We start from the raw sequence: 18592 nt of genomic DNA on the forward strand, positions 1-18592 counted from the left end.
CTGTGCACAGCCTGGCTCCTGCAGCCATTCCCAGCTCCATGTGCACACCCTGGCTCCCAGAGCCATTCCCAGCTCCCTGTGCACAGCCTGGCTCCTGCAGCCATTCCCAGCTCCCTGTGCACACCCTGGCTCCCAGAGCCATTCCCAGCTCCCTGTGCACAGCCTGGCTCCCAGAGCCATTCCCAGCTCCATGTGCACAGCCTGGCTCCTGCAGCCATTCCCAGCTCCATGTGCACAGCCTGGCTCCCGCAGCCATTCCCAGCTCCATGTGCACAGCCTGGCTCCTGCAGCCATTCCCAGCTCCCTGTGCACAGCCTGGCTCCCAGAGCCATTCCCAGCTCCATGTGCACAGCCTGGCTGCCAGAGCCATTCCCAGCTCCATGTGCACAGCCTGGCTCCCAGAGCCGTTCCCAGCTCCCTGTGCACAGCCTGGCTCCTGCAGCCATTCCCAGCTCCATGTGCACAGCCTGGCTCCCAGAGCCATTCCCAGCTCCCTGTGCACAGCCTGGCTCCCAGAGCCATTCCCAGCTCCCTGTGCACAGCCTGGCTGCCAGAGCCATTCCCAGCTCCCTGTGCACAGCCTGGCTCCCAGAGCCCTGCTCAGCGGATTTGCTGGGGCTGCTGAGCTGGTGGTTTGGTTTCTGGGCTGTGAGGGGCTCCTGTGTCCCTGTTCTGGGTCTGCTGCCGGCCAGCTGCCATCAGGGACATGCTCTTAGAGCGTTTCCTTCTGGTCACATACTGAGATACTTTCTTCATGACCAGTTCCCTTAATTCTGCTCTTGCAGGAAGGAAGGACTGAAAGCCATTTTTGGGGAGCTGCAGCAGTGCTGGGTGGGAGTGAGGCTGGGGTTGGTTTCACAGCAGCTCAGGGAGCTGCAGAGCTGGGGGATGGTGGAGCAGGTGAAACCAGTGCTTCCAGGAGCTTCTTGGGTGCTCATGTTTGCAGGGCTGATAGCCTTATCAGCCAGGGCCACACCGTCCTCTCCAGAGGTGCAGAGGAGATAGCACGACATGCTGGGAGGAGTGGGAGTGCTTGCTAGTAATTTTTTTAACATTTGGTGGTTTTTAAATTTTTTTTCTTTTTTCTTTTTTTCTTCTTTTTTCTTTTTTTCATAAAAACTCCAACACAAAGTCTCTTTGCCAACCATATCAGCTGATATCTGCGCTGTGGCTTAGTTTATCTCCTGGCCACTGCTGAGGTGTCGTGGCAGAAGACCTGCACCATGCACACAAGAGAGGCAGAAATGTGGTATAAAAGGCAATCCCAGGGGTGTGCAGCAGGATGGGCTCACTTCAGAGTATCTTTGTGCTTGGGGTGGGAGTCTGGTCAGTAGGAGCACTGCAGAAACAACATTGAGGAACTCGGGGAAGGGAAGTGTGCCTTTTGCTGTGATTCTGATTTTGACAGGGAAAGCATTTTGAGGTCTGAGTGCATTTTTGCAGGCTTTACACAGGTTTTCAGAGAACGAGCCCCTGTGCTTGGCACCCAGCTCAGATATGTTATATATTGGGAGGAGCTTGCTCTGTGCTCTTCAGCCACCCAGCAGCTCAACCTCGATTTTATTAAGGAAAAGAGGTGAGGGTAGCTTGGGTGTTGTTTTCAGAGCCTTTCAGCTTTGCAGTGTTGGTTTTCCTGTCCTGAGTACATCTTACAGCTATACACTTCCCCAGCAGGGAGTGTTCTGATGGAACTCTCACACCAGATATGCTTTCGAGCAGGAAACATTGGAAAAATGTCCCATCCTCTTGGGATGTTGCATGGAACCTTTCTGGCCAGGTCCTGCACTGTGACTCTGAGGGAATTTGTCTGACAAATTGCCTGTCCTGAGCTCCTCTGGAGGTTTTTTCCCTCTCTGAAGCACAGAGAGACAAGGGCTGTTTGGGAAGGATCTGGGGCAGAAGGCATCTTCCAGGTTTTTCCTTGTCCCTGGGCTGGCGTGGGTATTATAGCCAAATCAAAGCGAAAAGCACTGGAGAAAGGGGTGTGAATTCCAGACTGCTGTGCTTATTGCTTGCTTACAGAAAAGCTGTATGGCCAAATCTTTCTTAAATCCATGCTTGGGTGGTGTTGCTGAGGCTCTTTGGTGTTGGGTCACAGTGTGGGCAGGGATTTGTCTCGGAAAATGGCTTGGGAAGCTGCTGGATAGGTTGTGGGGGAATATTCCCGTGATCTGTGGAGGTGGTGAGTACTGAGCTGCAGACATGCCTCTGGCTGGTGAGGATTGCAGCCAGGATTGCAGCCTGGATTGCAGCCTGGATTGCATCCCTCAGGCTGACAGGGATTGCAGCCAGGATTGCATCCCTCAGGCTGGTGAGGATTGCAGCCAGGATTGCAGGCTTTCCCTGAACCCTGATCATTCCCAATCCGTGCCCATCCTGACTGCAGCTAGTTGCAGATTAGTTGGCCTTTAAATAGATCCAAATTGTGTGTTTTTACAGCAGTCTCAGCCCAACACTTGCCATGTGCTTGTTTGGGGTCGTTTTGTGCTTCCTTGGTTTTGGGGAAGGCAAAAAGAGGAAGCAAAGGGAGTATCCGAGCTGTTTGTCACATGGAGCTTGTGGTTTGTGAGAGCCCTGCTGAACCAGCTGTGGTGTGCTGAACTCACTGGGAAAATACCTCTGGAGCCACGCTCCTGCATCCCCTTGGGTATTTGAGTTCTGGGATTGAGCTGTCATAAACTCCCTTTTTCCTTGAACCCGGGGAGAGTAATAACCCCAAGAGGATTGGTTTCAATGTTCCATGCCCTCACTTCAGGCATGTGAGCTCAAATTCAAGAGCTTTTTGGCATTTCTCATGCCTAAAAGGGAAGCAGAGATTTCCCCTGGCTTTATACCCCCCAAAACTGAACAAAGGACATGGGAAATCTCAGTTTATTGGGAAATGTGCCTTGGAGCACTTGTGCAGGTGGGTTTGTTGTGTCTAATATTTCAGGTGTGGGGTGGGGGTGACAGGGAATTCAAACAGATATGGGCATGGATGTGGAGCTGAGCCATGAGGGAGCTGTTGTCTGACACGGGTGATGCTGGGAGGGGGTGGTGGCACAACAGCCTTTTGTTGGCAGTGAGCAATGGGGAGTGCAGCTCCTGTCCCTGCGTGCCGTGGGAATGCTGTGAGGAATGGGAGAGCTCAACCTAACCCAGTAGCTGTGGTAGACTCTGAATTCTGCATGGAAATCCTTGTGCTGCATCCTATGGGAGGAGAGAGCTGTGCTGCTTAGGCACGGCAGAGACTCAGGGCTGTGGCATCTCTTGTGCTGCCTCTCACTCTTGGAGCTAGTCCCCAGCTATTGAATTGTCCAATTCTGCCTGGTTTGTTCCCTGTCCTTCATTTCTCTCCTTCCCTCTGCCTGCAGCAGTCCTTGCGCATGACTCCAAAGGGCATTTCCCAGTTGGCCATAGGTATAAATATTCTTCTATGGCTGCAGAGCCCTTAATGTTACAATATTTTCCAGTATGATGAAGAAATGAATTTTGTAAACTGATTTCTACTTAATCCATATAAGAAACAGTAGAAAAAACAGGTCTTAATCTCTTGAGTCTGGAGAGTGGTGTAAGAAGCAGGAAGGGTGTCACAGAATTGTGGAATAGATTGGGTGGATGGGACTTTAAATATCATCCTGTTCCAACCCCTGCCATGGCAGGGACACCTTCCACTACCCCAGGCTGTTCCCAGCCCTGTCCAGCCTGGCCTTGGACACTGCCAGGGATCCAGGGGCAGCCACAGCTGCTCTGGGCACCCTGTGCCAGGGCCTTCACAGCCTCACAGGAGAGAATTTCTTTCCAATATCCCATCTAATCCAGTTCCCTGTCCATGGGAAACCATTCCCCTTTGTCCCTGTGAGCCCTTGTCTGAAGCTTCTCTCTGTTTTATGGAGCTGTTTGGTTTGTGCTTTAGGGGAGTGTGTTTGCTCCTGGCTGTGTTAGGTTGGGTTTTGGGTGTGATCTGCAGCAGTTTAGGAGCCTGGATTTGTAATTTTGTTGAGATCTGACAGCCAAAAAGTGTTTCTGAGCTCCTGATACAGTGTGGTGGTGGAGCTCACTGGGAAGGTCCCTCCGTGTGTCCCAGCTCCAGGGAGGAACCTGGCATTGGTGTCCAGCTCAATCCCACCTGTGTAGTGACAAACGTTGCTCTCTGTACCTCACAACCAGAGACTCAAAACCCTCCCCAAACCACAAACAATTTCACTCTCTTCCTGAAAAATTGTGCCTTTTCCTTTCCAAACTCTTCAGATGTTTCTTATTTTCTCCTTGAATCCTGCCTAAGGGAGGGGGAGCTGGGAGCATCCCTGCTGGCTCAGCCCCTGTGCTGTGTTGCCCATCCAGCTGGAGTGTGGGACCCGCAGGAACCTGTCTGATCGTGCAGGGGAGGCTGCTGCTGGATCTACACTCACCCCCCAAATTTGGACAGCAAAACTTCCTTGGGAAACAACTTTAATTATGTAAGGCAAGGAAAAATGCCCAAGATTGTGCAGCAACAGCAGATTTTTCTGTAAATGATGTTTAAATTAGGAAATACTTGCTGGATAAGCAGTGTCCAGGGAGCTGAATGGTGCTCTGTAAATGGTCTAGTGTGGCTGTGGTGTCTCCTGCTTGTTTCAGAGCTCCCAGCAGGTCTCTGTTGGAGCACTTGGTGCTGCTTTCCCAAGAGAAGACTGAGACAGAGGCTGCTCATGAGCTGTTCTGGCTCCTCCTGAGCTGTGCTGGCTCCTGGATAATGCTGGGGTGAAGTCCCTGGAGTGTGTGCTCTGAGCCTGGGGGTTCAGGTGCAGCCTCTGAACTCCTCAGTGTCCAGATTTCACTGGTTGTGGTGTGAAAGCCCAGGGTGAAGGAGACACTGGGGTAAGGAAGACAAGACCTCCTGAGTCTTTAGGAGTCTCTCCTGCTCATCCTGTGCTTCTCTGAGCCTGTCCTGGGGAGGTGGCTGAGTGTGAACCCTGCAGTGACCTGTGTTTACACCAGGAAACAGTGATGAGAATTCAGGGTTTGAGATCCTATGGACAGGCTGGGACAGCTGGGGGTGCTCACCTGGAGAGGAGAAGGCTCCAGGGACACCTCAGAGCCCTTCCAGTGCCTAAAGGGGCTCCAGGAGAGCTGGAGAGGGACTGGGGACAAGGGATGGAGGGACAGGACACAGGGAGTGGCTTCCCACTGCCAGAGGGCAGGGATGGATGGGAGATTGGGAAGGAATTGTTCCCTGGGAGGGCGGGAAGCCCTGGCACAGGGTGCCCAGAGCAGCTGTGGCTGCCCCTGGATCCCTGGCAGTGTCCAAGGCCAGGCTGGACAGGGCTTGGAGCAGCCTGGGACAGTGGGAGGTGTCCCTGCCCATGGCAGGGGTGGCACTGGATGATCTTTGAGGTTTCTTCCAACCCAAAGCATTCCATGATTCCGTGACGTAAAATCAGGTGTGCTGATTTCTGAGGTTGATAGCAAAGCAGTGGTTTTGAGGTAATCAGGGGAATCTGTCGGATGAGAGTGTGAATGTATTTCAGGATATAACTTAAACTGTGTTTGGATTTCCCTGTGGAGGTGCCTTACAGCACAGGTGGTACTGGAGACTGGCCTTGCCAGCTTTGGAGGGGACCCTCAGCTCCGTGTTTGTGCAGCTCCCTGCTGGGTTTCAGGTGGATAACCCTGTCCCTCACTACCCTAAGTGTTTCTGGCCCCCTCAGGGTGCCGGATGCTCTCAGCCAGGACTGAATGTCACAAGGTCCCTCCAGGTGTCACTCCTGCCCTGCTTGGCTGAGCTGGGGCAGCTGTTGAGCTGCCAGGATTGCAGGAATGCTCTGGTCCCTGGGTTGGGCTGCTGGGAGCTCCCTTGACCTCCTGTGGGTGCTCAGGCTGGAATTCTGCTGTGCCTGGGACATGGGGACAGTCTCAGTTCCCTGCTGGGTTCCTCTGCCTGTTGCTATTGGAGCTGTCAGACAAAAAGTGGAGTTTTAGGAGGGACAAGGCTACCCAGAAGGGTGGAGCCTTGCTGGTGGAAAGAAAATTCGTAGAGAAATTCATGGGCATCCCTTGTCCTTGTTAAGTGTTGGGAGCAGAGTGTGAGTTGGGCTTGTTCATTCCTTGCTGTGTCCTGTTAAATTCCAGCAGAGCCACACAGTTACAATTACAGATTCTGTGTAAGCAGCATCTTCCCAGCATCCAGAGCTCAATCTTTGGCTGTTGAGATATCACCAAAGCCACAGCTGTGGAGCTGGCAGGCAAAACCATTTTATTATCTCCTTTTTCACTTCTTCTCTTTGCTCTGTAGATAAACCTGTCCTGTGAGCCCTTACAGGGAGATGTGTTGTTTATATCCAGGGAGATTTGGTATAGTTGTTAAAAATGGGGAGCATCTTTCTCTGGCACAGCAGTGGCATGCTGAGCAGCCTCCTGGAGCTCAAGTGTCCCTTCAGAAATAGGAAGCAGGTCTTTAAATTATAATTTGCTGCTCTTTCATGGCACTGCAGTGTGTAGCTGCTCTGTCAGACTGTAGCATAGAAGTCACTGAAAATCAGACTCCAGGAGTTTTAGTCTGAAGCCCTTTTAAGGATCTGATGCTGTAAATTGTCTTGTCAAGCTCTCTGTGTTTAGATTTGTGGTGTTAAGGAGTTGAAGCAGCTTTATCAGTCAAAAAAAGGGGAGAAATGCTATAAATAATATTTTTGAAAGAAAACCTTTCAAGATTTTTGCAAAACCTGTCATTGTGAGTGGCTGGGATACAAGAGCTGTGCAGGGCTGGTGGGTAGGGTGGGTGATGGAGATGCCAAAATTTTCACCAGTCTGAAATTTCTATGATTCTGTTGAAATAAAAAAGGAAAATATATATTCAGAGCAGCAACATCTGCTGGCTTGGAAAAAATCCATGTGGGAATTGGGACCTGTGCATCCAGAAGAGGTTGGACAGCTGATATAGGGATCATGGCAAAAGACATCAATAGTTTTAGAACAAGGAATCTCCTCTCCGATGGTCTTAGCACATTCATAACTGCACTGGTCTTGCCACAAGCCTGATTTTGGGGATAAGCCATGGCATATGTCCGTGATTCCTGTCTTGCTGTCTGGAGCTTGGTGCCTGGGCTGGGCAGTGTTGCCTTGGGCCGATCACTCAATGCTTCCATGGAGCGTGTCCTGGTGTTTTGGGATCTTGCTGCTGGGAAAATTGATGTTGCTGTGATGATGTTTGTTGTCCCCTGGCTGGGTGGGTGGGTGCTTTAGGCCTTCCTGTGGTATTGTGGGGTATTTTTTCTCTCTGGTGTGTCCTGGCCGAGACTCTCTCCAAGGCTGTCATTCTCCCCCAGCCTCCCATGCACAGCTCTAATTCTGGCTCTCCAAGGGCGAATCCTGGCGGTTTTTGTTCCCTCGCAGAGCTGGAAAATCCCAGAGGCTCAGCTCCTCCACCTCTGTGTGCTCTGTGTCCATGTTTAACCTCCCTCAGGCAGGTGCTCTCCAGATGCTGCGCTCCCATTGCTGCGGGAAGGGGAGGGCCGGGAAATCTGCCGGGATCACGTTATGCAAGGGCTGAGTGCGGGCGGTGAATAAGCACATCCAGCTGACCACGAGGGCTCTGAAGGGCACCTCTGCTGCTCTCCCTGTGTGTGGACACTGGAGATTGCTGTTGGCTCCAGGCTGGGTCAGGTGCCTGCCTCGTGTGTGGGTGCTGATTGATAGGAATTGATTTCCCATGCAGATTGGCAGGGGAAAGGAGCCAGGAGAGCAACATCCCAGTTTCCTTGGGTGGGAGAGAGGGGCTGTTTGAACGGCTGCAGTTGATTTAGTGCAGTCACCTTGGAGACCTTTGCTTTGTGAAGAAGAGAAAATGATTTTAGCAGCTCTCTCAAGGTGGGAAGGGATCCCCTGGGAACACAGTATATACTGCAGTGTGAAGGGATGACTTGGGAATGAAAATTAGGGCTTGATTCCTTAGTGGCCAACTCACCCCCTGCAAAAAGTGCAACCACACTGTGCACTGGGTGTGAACTCACCCTATGGCGCTTAGAGACACGAACTGTAAATCTTTAGGAGGCACCAGGAGGATTTTGTGTCCTCATGTTGAGCTTGGATGTGGCTCTGGCATAAATCTGTCCCACAAAACAGTGTCAGGGCTGAGCAGGTGAGAGATGTCCTTGAGGTGTTTGGGGGGTTTGGGGATTTGAGTTCCTGGTCAGGCAGAGGGGCTTCCTTCTGTGTAACCAGCAGCCTCAGCAGTCAGGTTGGTAGTGGGTATCCCTGGGTTGCTGCCTGTTCTTCTCTGGGAGGGACCATATCTCCATCCTGTAGTGAGCTTGATCACCAGCACTTGCTGAGAGCAGCTCTAGGTTGTGCCTGTAAAACCTCCCTGCTCTGATGTTCTTGTGGAATTACAGAGTCATTGAGATTGGAAAAACCCTCTGAGACCATTGGGTCAACCATTAATTACCACTGGCAAGGCCACCACTGACCCATGTCCCCAAGTGCCACATCCACATGGCTGTTAAATCCCTCCAGGGATGGGGACTCCAGCACTGCCCTGGGCAGCTGTGCCAGAGCCTGACCACCCTTCCCATGGAGAAATGTTCCCAGTATCCACCCTGCCCCTCCCCTGGCCCAGCCTGAGCCCGTTCCCTCTCCTCCTGTCCCTGTTCCCTGGGAGCACAGCCCGACCCTCCCGGCTGTCCCCTCCTGTCAGGAGCTGTGCAGAGCCACAAGGTTCCCCCTGAGCCTCCTTTTCTCCAGGCTCAGCCCCTTTCCCAGCTCCCTCAGCCTCTCCTGGGGCTCCAGCCCCTTCCCAGCCCTGTTCCCTGCCCTGGACACGCTCCAGCCCCTGCAGGTGTCTCTTGCCAGGAGGGTCCCAGAGCTGTCCCAGCCCTAGAGCTGCCCCAGCAGTGCCAGCACAGGGGACAGGCACTGCCCTGCTCCTGCTGCCTCCCCAGGGCTGACACAGCCCAGGTCTAAGCCCACTTGGAGAAAAACAATGATGGAAGGGAGAGGGTATAAAGAGCCACAATATGGTGGATTCTGGAGGTGGGAGTGGGAGGGAGGAGAACAGCAGCAGTGGAAATGAGATAAGAAAGCCACTGTTGTGTAGCTGGTAACTTTGCAGCCAGAAGCAGTGGACACAGTGGGATGTAAATGGTAAGGAATTACTCCAGTGTGTAAGGAGTGATGGGGTGTTGCTCCTCCAAGGGAACAAGCTCCATCTAACCACCTCAGCCTGTCCTTGTTTTTCTGTTTGAGAACCTTTTCCAGCTTTAGTGGATTGTGTGTGAGTGCTGCCACCTCGGGATGTCTCCACAGATCTGTGCTGTGCAGGAGGGTGCAGAGGGGCACTGACACTTCCTTGTCCCTCTCTTCCCATGCAGGACGCAGGCGGAGATGGCCCACACGTGCCGGGGCACCATCAACCTGTCCACGGCGCACATCGACACGGAGGACTCGTGCAACATCGTGCTGTCCAACGGGGGCAGGACCTACCACCTGAAGGCCAACTCGGAGGTGGAGAGACAGCGCTGGGTCACGGCCCTGGAGCTGGCCAAGGCCAAGGCCATCCGCATGCGGAACAACCAGTCAGGTACGGCGCAGCCGGGGCAGCCGCAGCCTGCCGGCCCCTCCTGGCCCACCCAGCTCTCCTGTGCTGGTTCAGTGGTGCAGAGCCCACCCAGGGACGGTGTCACGCAGAGCTGGAAGCTCTGATGGTCTCCCAGGGACACAAAGGGTTGGACACAGCCCTGCTGCACCCGTCATCGTCTCAGCTGCCTGCGCAGCTCTGAGCGGGGCTTTAAAGCCGTGGCCATGGCTGTAGATTGTGGAGAGCCAGTAACAATGAGCTAATGATGCTGCTTCTGGAAGGCAGAATGAGGTGTCTTTCTCCTGGAGACTTTGTGCTGGGAATGCTGTAAATGCCATGGTCAGAGGCCTGGGTGGTGTTCCACAGCTTGGGGAGGTTTGGTAGATGACACAGATATTCAGTTGAGCTGTTTCTGTGTGCATCTCTCCTTCTGCCCCTGTGTTGTGGTGTTTGTTGGAGTAGGTTTGGGACAGCTACACTTTGTAAAGCTGTCAGAGCCCTGTGCTTGGTCCCCAGCTCCTCCCAAGGGTGTCATTGTTCTGCTCTGTAATGGGTCAGTCAGGCTTGACAAACAGAATATTTTAGAAATATTTAAATGATTCTGTGAGTCAGTATTTCAATGTTTATAACTCTTTTGTGATTAACACTGGGTTTTCTTCTACAAGCAAGCACAGCTTCAAGCTGCAGCAAACTAACTTCAGAAATGGAAAAGAGAAGGCTCCAGGGAGACCTTAGAGCACCTTCCAGTGCCCAAAGGAGCTCCAAGAGTGATGGAGAGGGACTTGGGGCAGGAGTGCCAGGACGCAGCGAGTGGCTTCGCACTGCCAGAGGGCAGGGATGGATGGGATATTGGGAAGGAATTGTTCCCTGGCAGGGTGGGCAGGCCCTGGCACAGGGTGCCCAGAGCAGCTGTGGCTGTCCCTGGATCCCTGGCAGTGCCCAAGGCCAGGCTGGACAGGGCTTGGAACAGCCTGGGGTAGTGGAAGGTGTCCCTGCCCATGGCATGGGGGTTGGACTACTTGATATTTGAAGTCCCAACCCAAACCATTCTGTGATTTTAAGTGCTGTGAACTTTCTGTCTGTTAAAATTCCAGCTGTGGAATATGCAAATACTGACAGAGAGCCCAGCTGATCCAGGAGAAGGGGGAGGTTTCTGGGCACACTTGTTTAGCCAGGCAGAGTGGAACACTGTGCTGGTCCTGGCTGCACTGAGGTGGCTGTGGGGGCTTTCAAGTCCTTCAGCTGGGTGGGTGTGTGGGAAGGATGTCCTGGAGAAGCCATGTGTGGGGAAGGACCTTGTAGACAATGGTGTATGGGGAAGAATGTCCTGGAGATGTGCTGTGTGCCTTTACCTTTGGGACCGTGGGGCTGTGGCAGTGCTGGGCCGGGCTGGAGCGGTCACAGGGGCTGTCAGCCACACTGCCTTCCCGAGTCAGGCACAGCTATTTTGGTTTGTGTCTGCCCATAAAAATAGAAAATGCAGAGCCTGGCTGTGCTGAGGCTGTGGCCCTGCCGAGCTCTGCTCTGGTCTCTCCAGGCTGAGGGCGGTGCTGTGGATGGGACTCTGCTGACTCAGCTCTGATCCAGGCCACAGAGCTGATGAGAGAGAAAATCCACACCAGAGCCCTGCTTTTCCAAGCTCTCCTGATCGGATCTGAGGGGATAAGACACTCTGTAAATGGTGCTGAGTGCTTGTGCTGTGGAGGTAGAGCTGAGCACATCAGTGAATTACTTTATGCCTTAATGTTCACCTGGCTGATGGTTCTGATGGTTTGTCCCAATTAGAGATCTTTTAATTATAGTGGAGAGTGACTGTGTGTTTGGCTTGAATCAAACTAGAATTTCTGATGTTGTGCCCCTATGAGCATTGGGGTGGATGTTTACAAGTAAAGGGGAGGGGTTCTGGATTTGCTGTAGAAGTCTGCTCACGTGCAGAATTGTCTGAGTTGCCTTCTCTTATCCTGAGGGATCCCCAAAACCTGGGTGTTCCCAAGGGCTGCTCTGCAGAGCCCAGGTCGGCTTCAGTGAGTGCAAAGGGTGCTGAGCAGCTGAAGGGATTTGTGCCCTCAAGGAGGAGCATCCATGGCTCTGGGTGGCCAGAAGGTGGGGAGAGGGTGGCAGAGGGGGCAGGTAAGGTAGGCAGAGGAGCAGGTTTGTGTTTGATGCTGTCTGTCCTTCTGGGAAAGGGCACAAAGAGAATTCTTGTGGCCATCTGTGCTCATGGGCGCTGTCTGCTGCCCGGGCTGCTTCAGAGGCCATGGCCTCCCCACCCTCACTGGAAGAATTTCTTTCCAAAAATCCCATCTCTCCCTGCCTCTGGGAGTGGAAGCCATTCCCTGTGTCCTGTCCCTCCTTCCCCTGTCCCAGTCCCTCTCCAGCTCTCCTGGAGCCCCTTTAGGCCCTGGAAGGGGCTCTGAGCTCTCCCTGGAGCCTTCTCCTCTCCAGGTGAGCTCTCCCAGCCTGGCTCCAGAGCAGAGGGGCCCCAGCCCTTGGAGCAGCTCTGTGGCCTCCTCTGGACTCTCTCCAGCAGCTTCAGGTCTCTCCTGTGCTGTGCCCAGGGCTGGGGCAGCTCTGCAGGTGGGGTCTCACCTGAGGGGGACAGAGGGGCAGAATCCCCCCCTGCCCTGCTGCCCAGGGCTGAGGGGGTTTCAGAGCCAGGGCATGGCCAGCCCTCCCCCACCAGCACCCCAAAGTCCTTGTCCCCAGGGCTGCTCTCAAGGAGTTCCTCTCCCAGTCTGTGCTCACGGCTGGGATTGCCCTGACCTGGTGCAGGACCTGGCACTTGGACTTGTTGAACCTTGAGAGGCTCCCCTGGGCCCTCTCCAGCTTTGCCCCCCCTGGATGTCCCCCTCCTTCTGTTTTGTTGATGGCACTGCTCAGCCTTGAATCACCCACAAACCTGCTGGAGCCTGAGCTGGGATTCCATTCACTGTTTCTGCAGGAATCAGTGACCCTCAGTGCTGTCAGGGTGTTTGAGATTTAATGGGAAGTTTGATGGGTAGAAGGACTGGCAAATTGCTGCCCTTGTCTTCACTTCTGGGCCACCATTTTGGGGTGGATGAAAAGGGTCTTCCCCCCAGGAAAGTTCTCCTGCACTGAACAGCTGTGGAAGTGTTTTTAACTTGGCTGCTGGCTGGAGCTGTGCACACACAGGGGCCATGTCACAGGACTGCTTTTCATGTCTGTTTTTAACAGCAAAACCTGTCCCCGAAGCAAGTATGGGATGGGAGACTTTGCTGTTCTGTGCATGGGGGAGCTCTGGTTTCCCCTCTGCCCACTGTGGACTCAGGAGGATTTTGGTAACGAGCTGTGACCTGGGACAGTGGTACTGGAGATGTGACCTGAGCTCCCTGGCCTCATCCTGCTCCCCAGGGAGAAACTGCCCAGGGATTCCGGGCGGATTAGCGGCAGAAAGTGAGAGCAGAGCTGAGCTGCTGGCTTAGCTCTCTCCTCAATTACCACAGCTGCTTAATTCCTCTAAAACACATGGGGAGTGTGACAGGAGGACAGGACAGTCCCAGGCCAAGCTCTGCTCAGCCAAACCTGGCATTCCTGTTTCTAGGTGGGATTGAAAAGTGTTGGTAAAACTGAAGTCAACTCAATTTGTCCTCATCCAGCTCCATCACCTGCTTTTATCAGTGATGGCTGTGGCCTTGTGCTGTTACCTGGCCTGAAAATCAGATTTCTATATTCACCCTCTGTTGTTGGTGACTGGGGGTGCTGGATTTTCTTTAAACAAATACAGAAACAGATATAAAACTATCCTTTCTTTTTAGACCAGTATTATGACATCCAGGAATTGTATGAGTGCTGAATATATGAGGATTGTTTTCTTGGTTCTGTAATGAGGGGGTCTTTCAAAAAATGTGCAAGGGAAAGGTGGAAATTTGTTCCTACTATTTTAAACACTAGGAAAAGTCCCCCAAATGGACTTGGGCTGCTTGGAGAGGGAGTTGGTGACTCCTTTTGGTTCCTTATTTGGGGATCCCTGGCAGGAGAGAGGGTGAGAGCTGTGTTGTGATTCCAGTGCTCACCTGATCCGGAGCAGATTCCAGGCTCACAGAAAGTGATTTTGGTGTTCATGGTGCTGAAATCCAGGAGTTCACTGGACAGGTCAGTGATGGTGTCTGTGCCAAGAGCAGCTCACCTGCCAACCACTCTCAAAGGCCTCTGGTTCCTTTGGCTGAGGCTGGAGTCAGTGCAGCAGGAAAATTGGGAATTGATAATCAGAGTGGAAAAGAAGAACTGCAGGATTCCTCTGTGTGCTGTGTTCTCTTCCCTGGAGAAGGCCTGTCTCTCCCCACAGTGGCTTGCAGGGCTTTCAGCAGAACTGGAAGAGAAAACCCAAACGACCAAACAGGCACATGGTTAACCAGAGAAATAAAATCTCCTCCAACAAGGGAAGGAGGATGATGGAGAGTAAATTTTTCATCTGGGAGAAGGACAGTTGAAGGTGCCACATGGATGATGGTCTGTGGTGCAGGAAATGTGCTGGAGCCCCAGGAGAGGCTGAGGGAGCTGGGAAAGGGGCTCAGCCTGGAGAAAAGGAGGCTCAGGGGGAACTTTGTGGCTCTGCACAGCTCCTGACAGGAGGGGACAGCCGGGAGGGTCGGGCTGTGCTCCCAGGGAACAGGGACAGGAGGAGAGGGAACGGCCTCAGGCTGGGCCAGGGGAGGGGCAGGCTGGATACTGGGAACATTTCTCCATGGGAAGGGTGGTCAGGCCCTGGCACAGCTGCCCAGGGCAGTGCTGGAGTCCCCATCCCTGGAGGGATTTAACAGCTGTGTGGATGTGGCACTTGGGGACATGGGTCAGCGGTGGCCTTGGCAGTGCTGGGTTAATGGTTAGACTTGATCTTAAAGGTCTTTTCCAACCTCAACAGTTCTGTGACTGAGTCTCAGAAAAGTTGGGGACAAGTGCTTATAAAGGAGGGAATTATCAGGTCATAAATGGAGCAGGAATAATTAATATTTTGTGCAACATCCAATTAAATGGTGGCACTTGCTGCCAGGAGCCAGAAAATCCAGGGAGACTCAACAGATTTGGGCACAATTTCATCCCTTGGGGTACAAGCTGTAAGTGGCTGTGTGTGGAATGTGACCTGGGGGCTCCTTGTGCAGCACAGCTCTGACAGTGAAGGATCAGTGCCCAGAGGAACCCTGGCCCAGGATCCTGTTTCCAAAATGCCAGTGGCAGTTTGCTTGCTGTGGAAGAGATGGAATTTCCTGGGGTTTTAAGTTGACCTTGTGTGACCGTTCTGGGGAGGATTCACTTGGAAACCAACACCCTGTGGTGTGGGTCAGTGATCTGGGATAATTGGGGGTTGATTACTTGGGGTACCTGGTTATTCCTCCTGCCTTAATCCATTGTTTTCTTCCTGAAAAACAGGGAGGGATCGCTTTTGGGGGCTTTCTGTGGACTGCAGGAGGGTGGGGGCTCCGAGCAGGGGGGAGGAAGAGGGTTGGTAGTGCTGGTGATGCCCTCTGCTCTGGTCCTGGGGTGAATTCCTGTTGCAGTAGAGTGGAAAGGGAAAATCCAGCTCTGGAGATGGACACTGGAGCCTTAGGGATCCCACTGCAGAGTTGGGGTGCATTTGGGTGGATGGAAGCCAAGGGGCAGCTCAAGCCAGCAAGGAGTTCCCCTTCACCATCCCAGATCCAGCCTTTATGGCAGCATTAAAAAATAGCCATAATTAATTATTCCTCAGCTTTCCCTGTAATCACTCCACTGATAATGTCACTTTTGTTGCTCTACTCATTTTGGCTGGTTTTTTGTCCTTTTTCCAAGGCAGGGGTTTGTCTGCAAAAGCCATTTTGAGTTGGGCCTGTGACACTGCGAAGCATCTGGCACCTTCCCTGTCCCATTCCATGAATTATCCCCTTGTTGCTCCCCTCACCCTCACAGAAGCTCCTGGCCAGGTGGCCTTGGCTTGTGGCTCTGCTGGGGTTGAGGCAGGACAGGACAATCCCTGTCATTGTTGTCCCAGCGCATCTCTGGCTGTAACAGTCCAGCTGTTCCCAGTTCTTCTGACAACAGCATTCCCTTTTCCCCTCCTCCTTGTGAGTTTCCCCATCACTGTGAGCTGCTTTCCAGTGCTGGAGGGCTCTTGCCTGGAGGCACTGCCTGCCACTGCTGTCACCTTGCTCTTCTAATTGTCTTTTTATCCTTGGAGTCTTGATTTTCCCAGGATAGGTGTTGTTAACCATGCCAGGAGCTGCTGCCGTGGGAAACAGAATTGACAGTGCTGCTGATGGAGTTGTTTGCCTGGATTTCCTGTTGCTGATGATTCCTGTCTCGGTACCTTCTCTCCCTTGTGTTCCTCCTGCAGCTGGCAGGATGCTCTGGCTCCCCAGTTTCCTGATGGATTGGGGTGGATTGGTGCACCTCAGGCACCCCCAGTGAGCTGCAGCCAACACTTCAGCTCCCCCTGCTGCAGCCACAGGGATGCTGGAGGGCAGGAAGGGTTTGCAGAGGGATCTGGACAGGCTGGATCCATGGGAACCTGTGCCACAGAGAGGGACTTTGGATAAAGGCCTGGAGTGACAGGTTAGATGGAATACTGGGAGGAAATTGTTCCCTGGGAGGGTGGGCAGGCCCTGGCACAGGGTGCCCAAAGAAGCTGTGGCTGCCCCTGGATCCCTGGCAGTGTCCAAGGCTGGGCTGGATGGGGCTTGGAGCATCCTGGGACAGTGGAAGGTGGTAGGAGTGGGACTGGATGAGCTTTAAGGTCCCTTGCCACCCCAAACCAATACAGGGTTCTCTTATCTACACAGCCTTCAACTGCTCCCTTCTCCTGGCTGCTGCCTGGTGGTGCAAACATGAGGAGGATGGGAGGAATCTTTGGATTTTTTCTATTTCCCAAGCCAGGAACCCTCCCCTCCCTCCCCCGCCTTGTTATTTTTCTAATCTGTTTTTAGTTCCCTTGCTGCTGTTTCCCACTCCACTTGCATGTGGGGATGGAGGAACCCCAGAAGTGAGCTTCCCTCCTCGCTGTGGTGCCTCTCTTCCTGTCACTCCCAGGTACCACCACGTTTGCTGTTGTTGTTTTGCAGATGTAATCCGTGATAATCATTCCCAGCCAAGGAACCCAGAAAACAGTACTTACATAACAGCACGAATTAAACATTCCAGCAGGAGCTCAGAGCAGCCAGCAGTATTTAGGCCATTCCTGCTGCTCCTGCCTCATTCTCCAGAGTGAGTGAAGGAGCTGTGGCTGCTCCTCAGCACTGGATGGTGTCTGTGGTCCAGTGGAATCTGTCCCTGCCCATGGCAGGGGTTGGAACAAGATGAGCTTTAAGGTCCTTTCCAACCTAAACTATTCCATGATTCTATGACAGGACACAGGGAATGGCTTCGCACTGCCAGAGGGCAGGGATGGATGGGATATGGGGCAGGAATTGTTCCCTGGGAGGGTGGGCAGGCCCTGGCACAGGGTGCCCAGAGCAGCTGTGGCTGTCCCTGGATCCCTGGCAGTGCCCAAGGCCAGGCTGGACAGGGTTTGGAGCAGCCTGGGACAGTGGAAGGTGTCCCTGGCCATGGCAGGAGTGGGACTGGAAGAGCTTTAAGGTTTCTTCCCACCCAGACCATTCTGGGATTCTGTGGTTCAGAAGTGGGATGGGAATTGATGTCAGGCTCTCGCTGCTGTCCAGTGCTGCTCTTACCCCTGCCCAAGGGCAGAGGCACATCCCCCCTGCCTCCCCTGCCCACTGCCACTTCCCTGAGAATTCTGGTGCTCCATTCTCTGGGCAGTCACCCTGTCCTTTCACCCTCTTGGCAACTTCCTGCAATGTTTCAGGGCCCCTGAAATCCCTCAGCAGGGCTGGCATTCAGCTGTGTGTAGCAAGCCAGGCCCTGTGGCAGTTTCTCCATGGAGCTTTTTGGGCTCCTGTGTTTTCAGCATTCCAGGTGAGGCTGCAGCAACAACCCCCTGGAAATAAACACAGGAACGTGACAGAGCAGAGGAGGGCTGGGGGTGAGGCTCTGGGAGGGGCTGGCACAGCAGGAGTGGAGCAGGGGTGGGCAGGAGGCTCCGTGCCCACGCTGGAGCTCGGGAAAACGCTCCTGCCAGAGGAGGGGGTGGGATGTGCAGCACGAGGATTCTGGGGGAGGTTCAGATTGGATATTGGGGAAAATTCCTTCATGGAGAGGGTGGTCAGGCTGTGGAACGGGCTGCCCACATGGTGGAGTCCCCATTCCTGGGGGGTTTAACAGCACTTGGGTGCGTGGGTGGCCTTGGCAGTGCTGGGGAACACTTGGGCTCCCTGATCTCAGTGGGCTTTTCCAACCCGAGTGATTCCATGATTCTCTGAACTCTGCTGGCACACCAGGCCCCTTCTTTCCTCAGCAGAGTGACCTGGGACAGATGTGGTGAAGGAAATGGCCCTCGTTTGGCTGAGCTGATGCAGAACGAGTTTGGTGCAGGGACACTGGGAAGAGAAATCCTTCTGGGTCCTTGCTCAGTCCTGCCTGCTGCTTGTGGGAGCTGGGAGGGTGGGCAAAACCCAGGGGCTAAAGTATCCTGCTGTACAAATAAGGCTCAGTTCACTCCGTGGCAAGCTGGAGAGCAGATTATTCTCCAGCAAAAACGGGAGGGAGGGGGATGAATTCCTATGGTGAGGATTGTGCTACTCCTGGAAATGATAAATAGCAGGGAAAAACTGTTTATAAATTGATAAAGTGATAAGTACCAGGGCAGAATGGTCTCTCTGCTGTGCCATGTTTGTGGGTACCACAAATCCATTTTTATTTCCAGAAATGCTGTGGATTGTGTTACTGGTTTGTGTTCCTCCTATGTCCATTTCCTGTGTTTCTTTAAATCTGTTTTTCCCCTCAGTTCATTATTTATGGCCCTTTCCCCCTGTGCCCTGGACAAACACTGTGAATGTGTGGCCTGAGTAAGGGGGTTTCCATCATTCCATGTTTTCCAGCTCTTCGTAGATCAGTGTTTGCTTTCTCTCATTCTCAGTACCTCTTTTTTTGTTGCTTCCACATGATCTCCTCCCTTCCACACATCTTTTTGACAAAAGAATTCCCCAAGGTCACTTGGCAAGGCTGCAAACCCCA

General features: G+C 53.2%; 1 protein-coding gene across 4 annotated transcripts in view; it reads left to right on the forward strand.

Annotated features, from left to right (window-relative positions):
- The window catches only part of OSBP2 (oxysterol binding protein 2), a 94181-nt gene that overhangs the window by 16490 nt on the left and 59099 nt on the right, over positions 1–18592 (forward strand). For all 4 annotated transcript variants that reach the window (XM_063416442.1, XM_063416443.1, XM_063416444.1 and 1 more), the window contains one exon: positions 9324–9532. In XM_063416442.1, the coding sequence (XP_063272512.1) occupies positions 9324–9532 (209 nt within the window). The remainder of the gene's footprint in view (positions 1–9323; positions 9533–18592) is intronic.

The sequence above is a fragment of the Prinia subflava genome, chromosome 19, assembly GCF_021018805.1.
Source record: "Prinia subflava isolate CZ2003 ecotype Zambia chromosome 19, Cam_Psub_1.2, whole genome shotgun sequence".
NCBI lineage: Eukaryota > Metazoa > Chordata > Aves > Passeriformes > Cisticolidae > Prinia > Prinia subflava.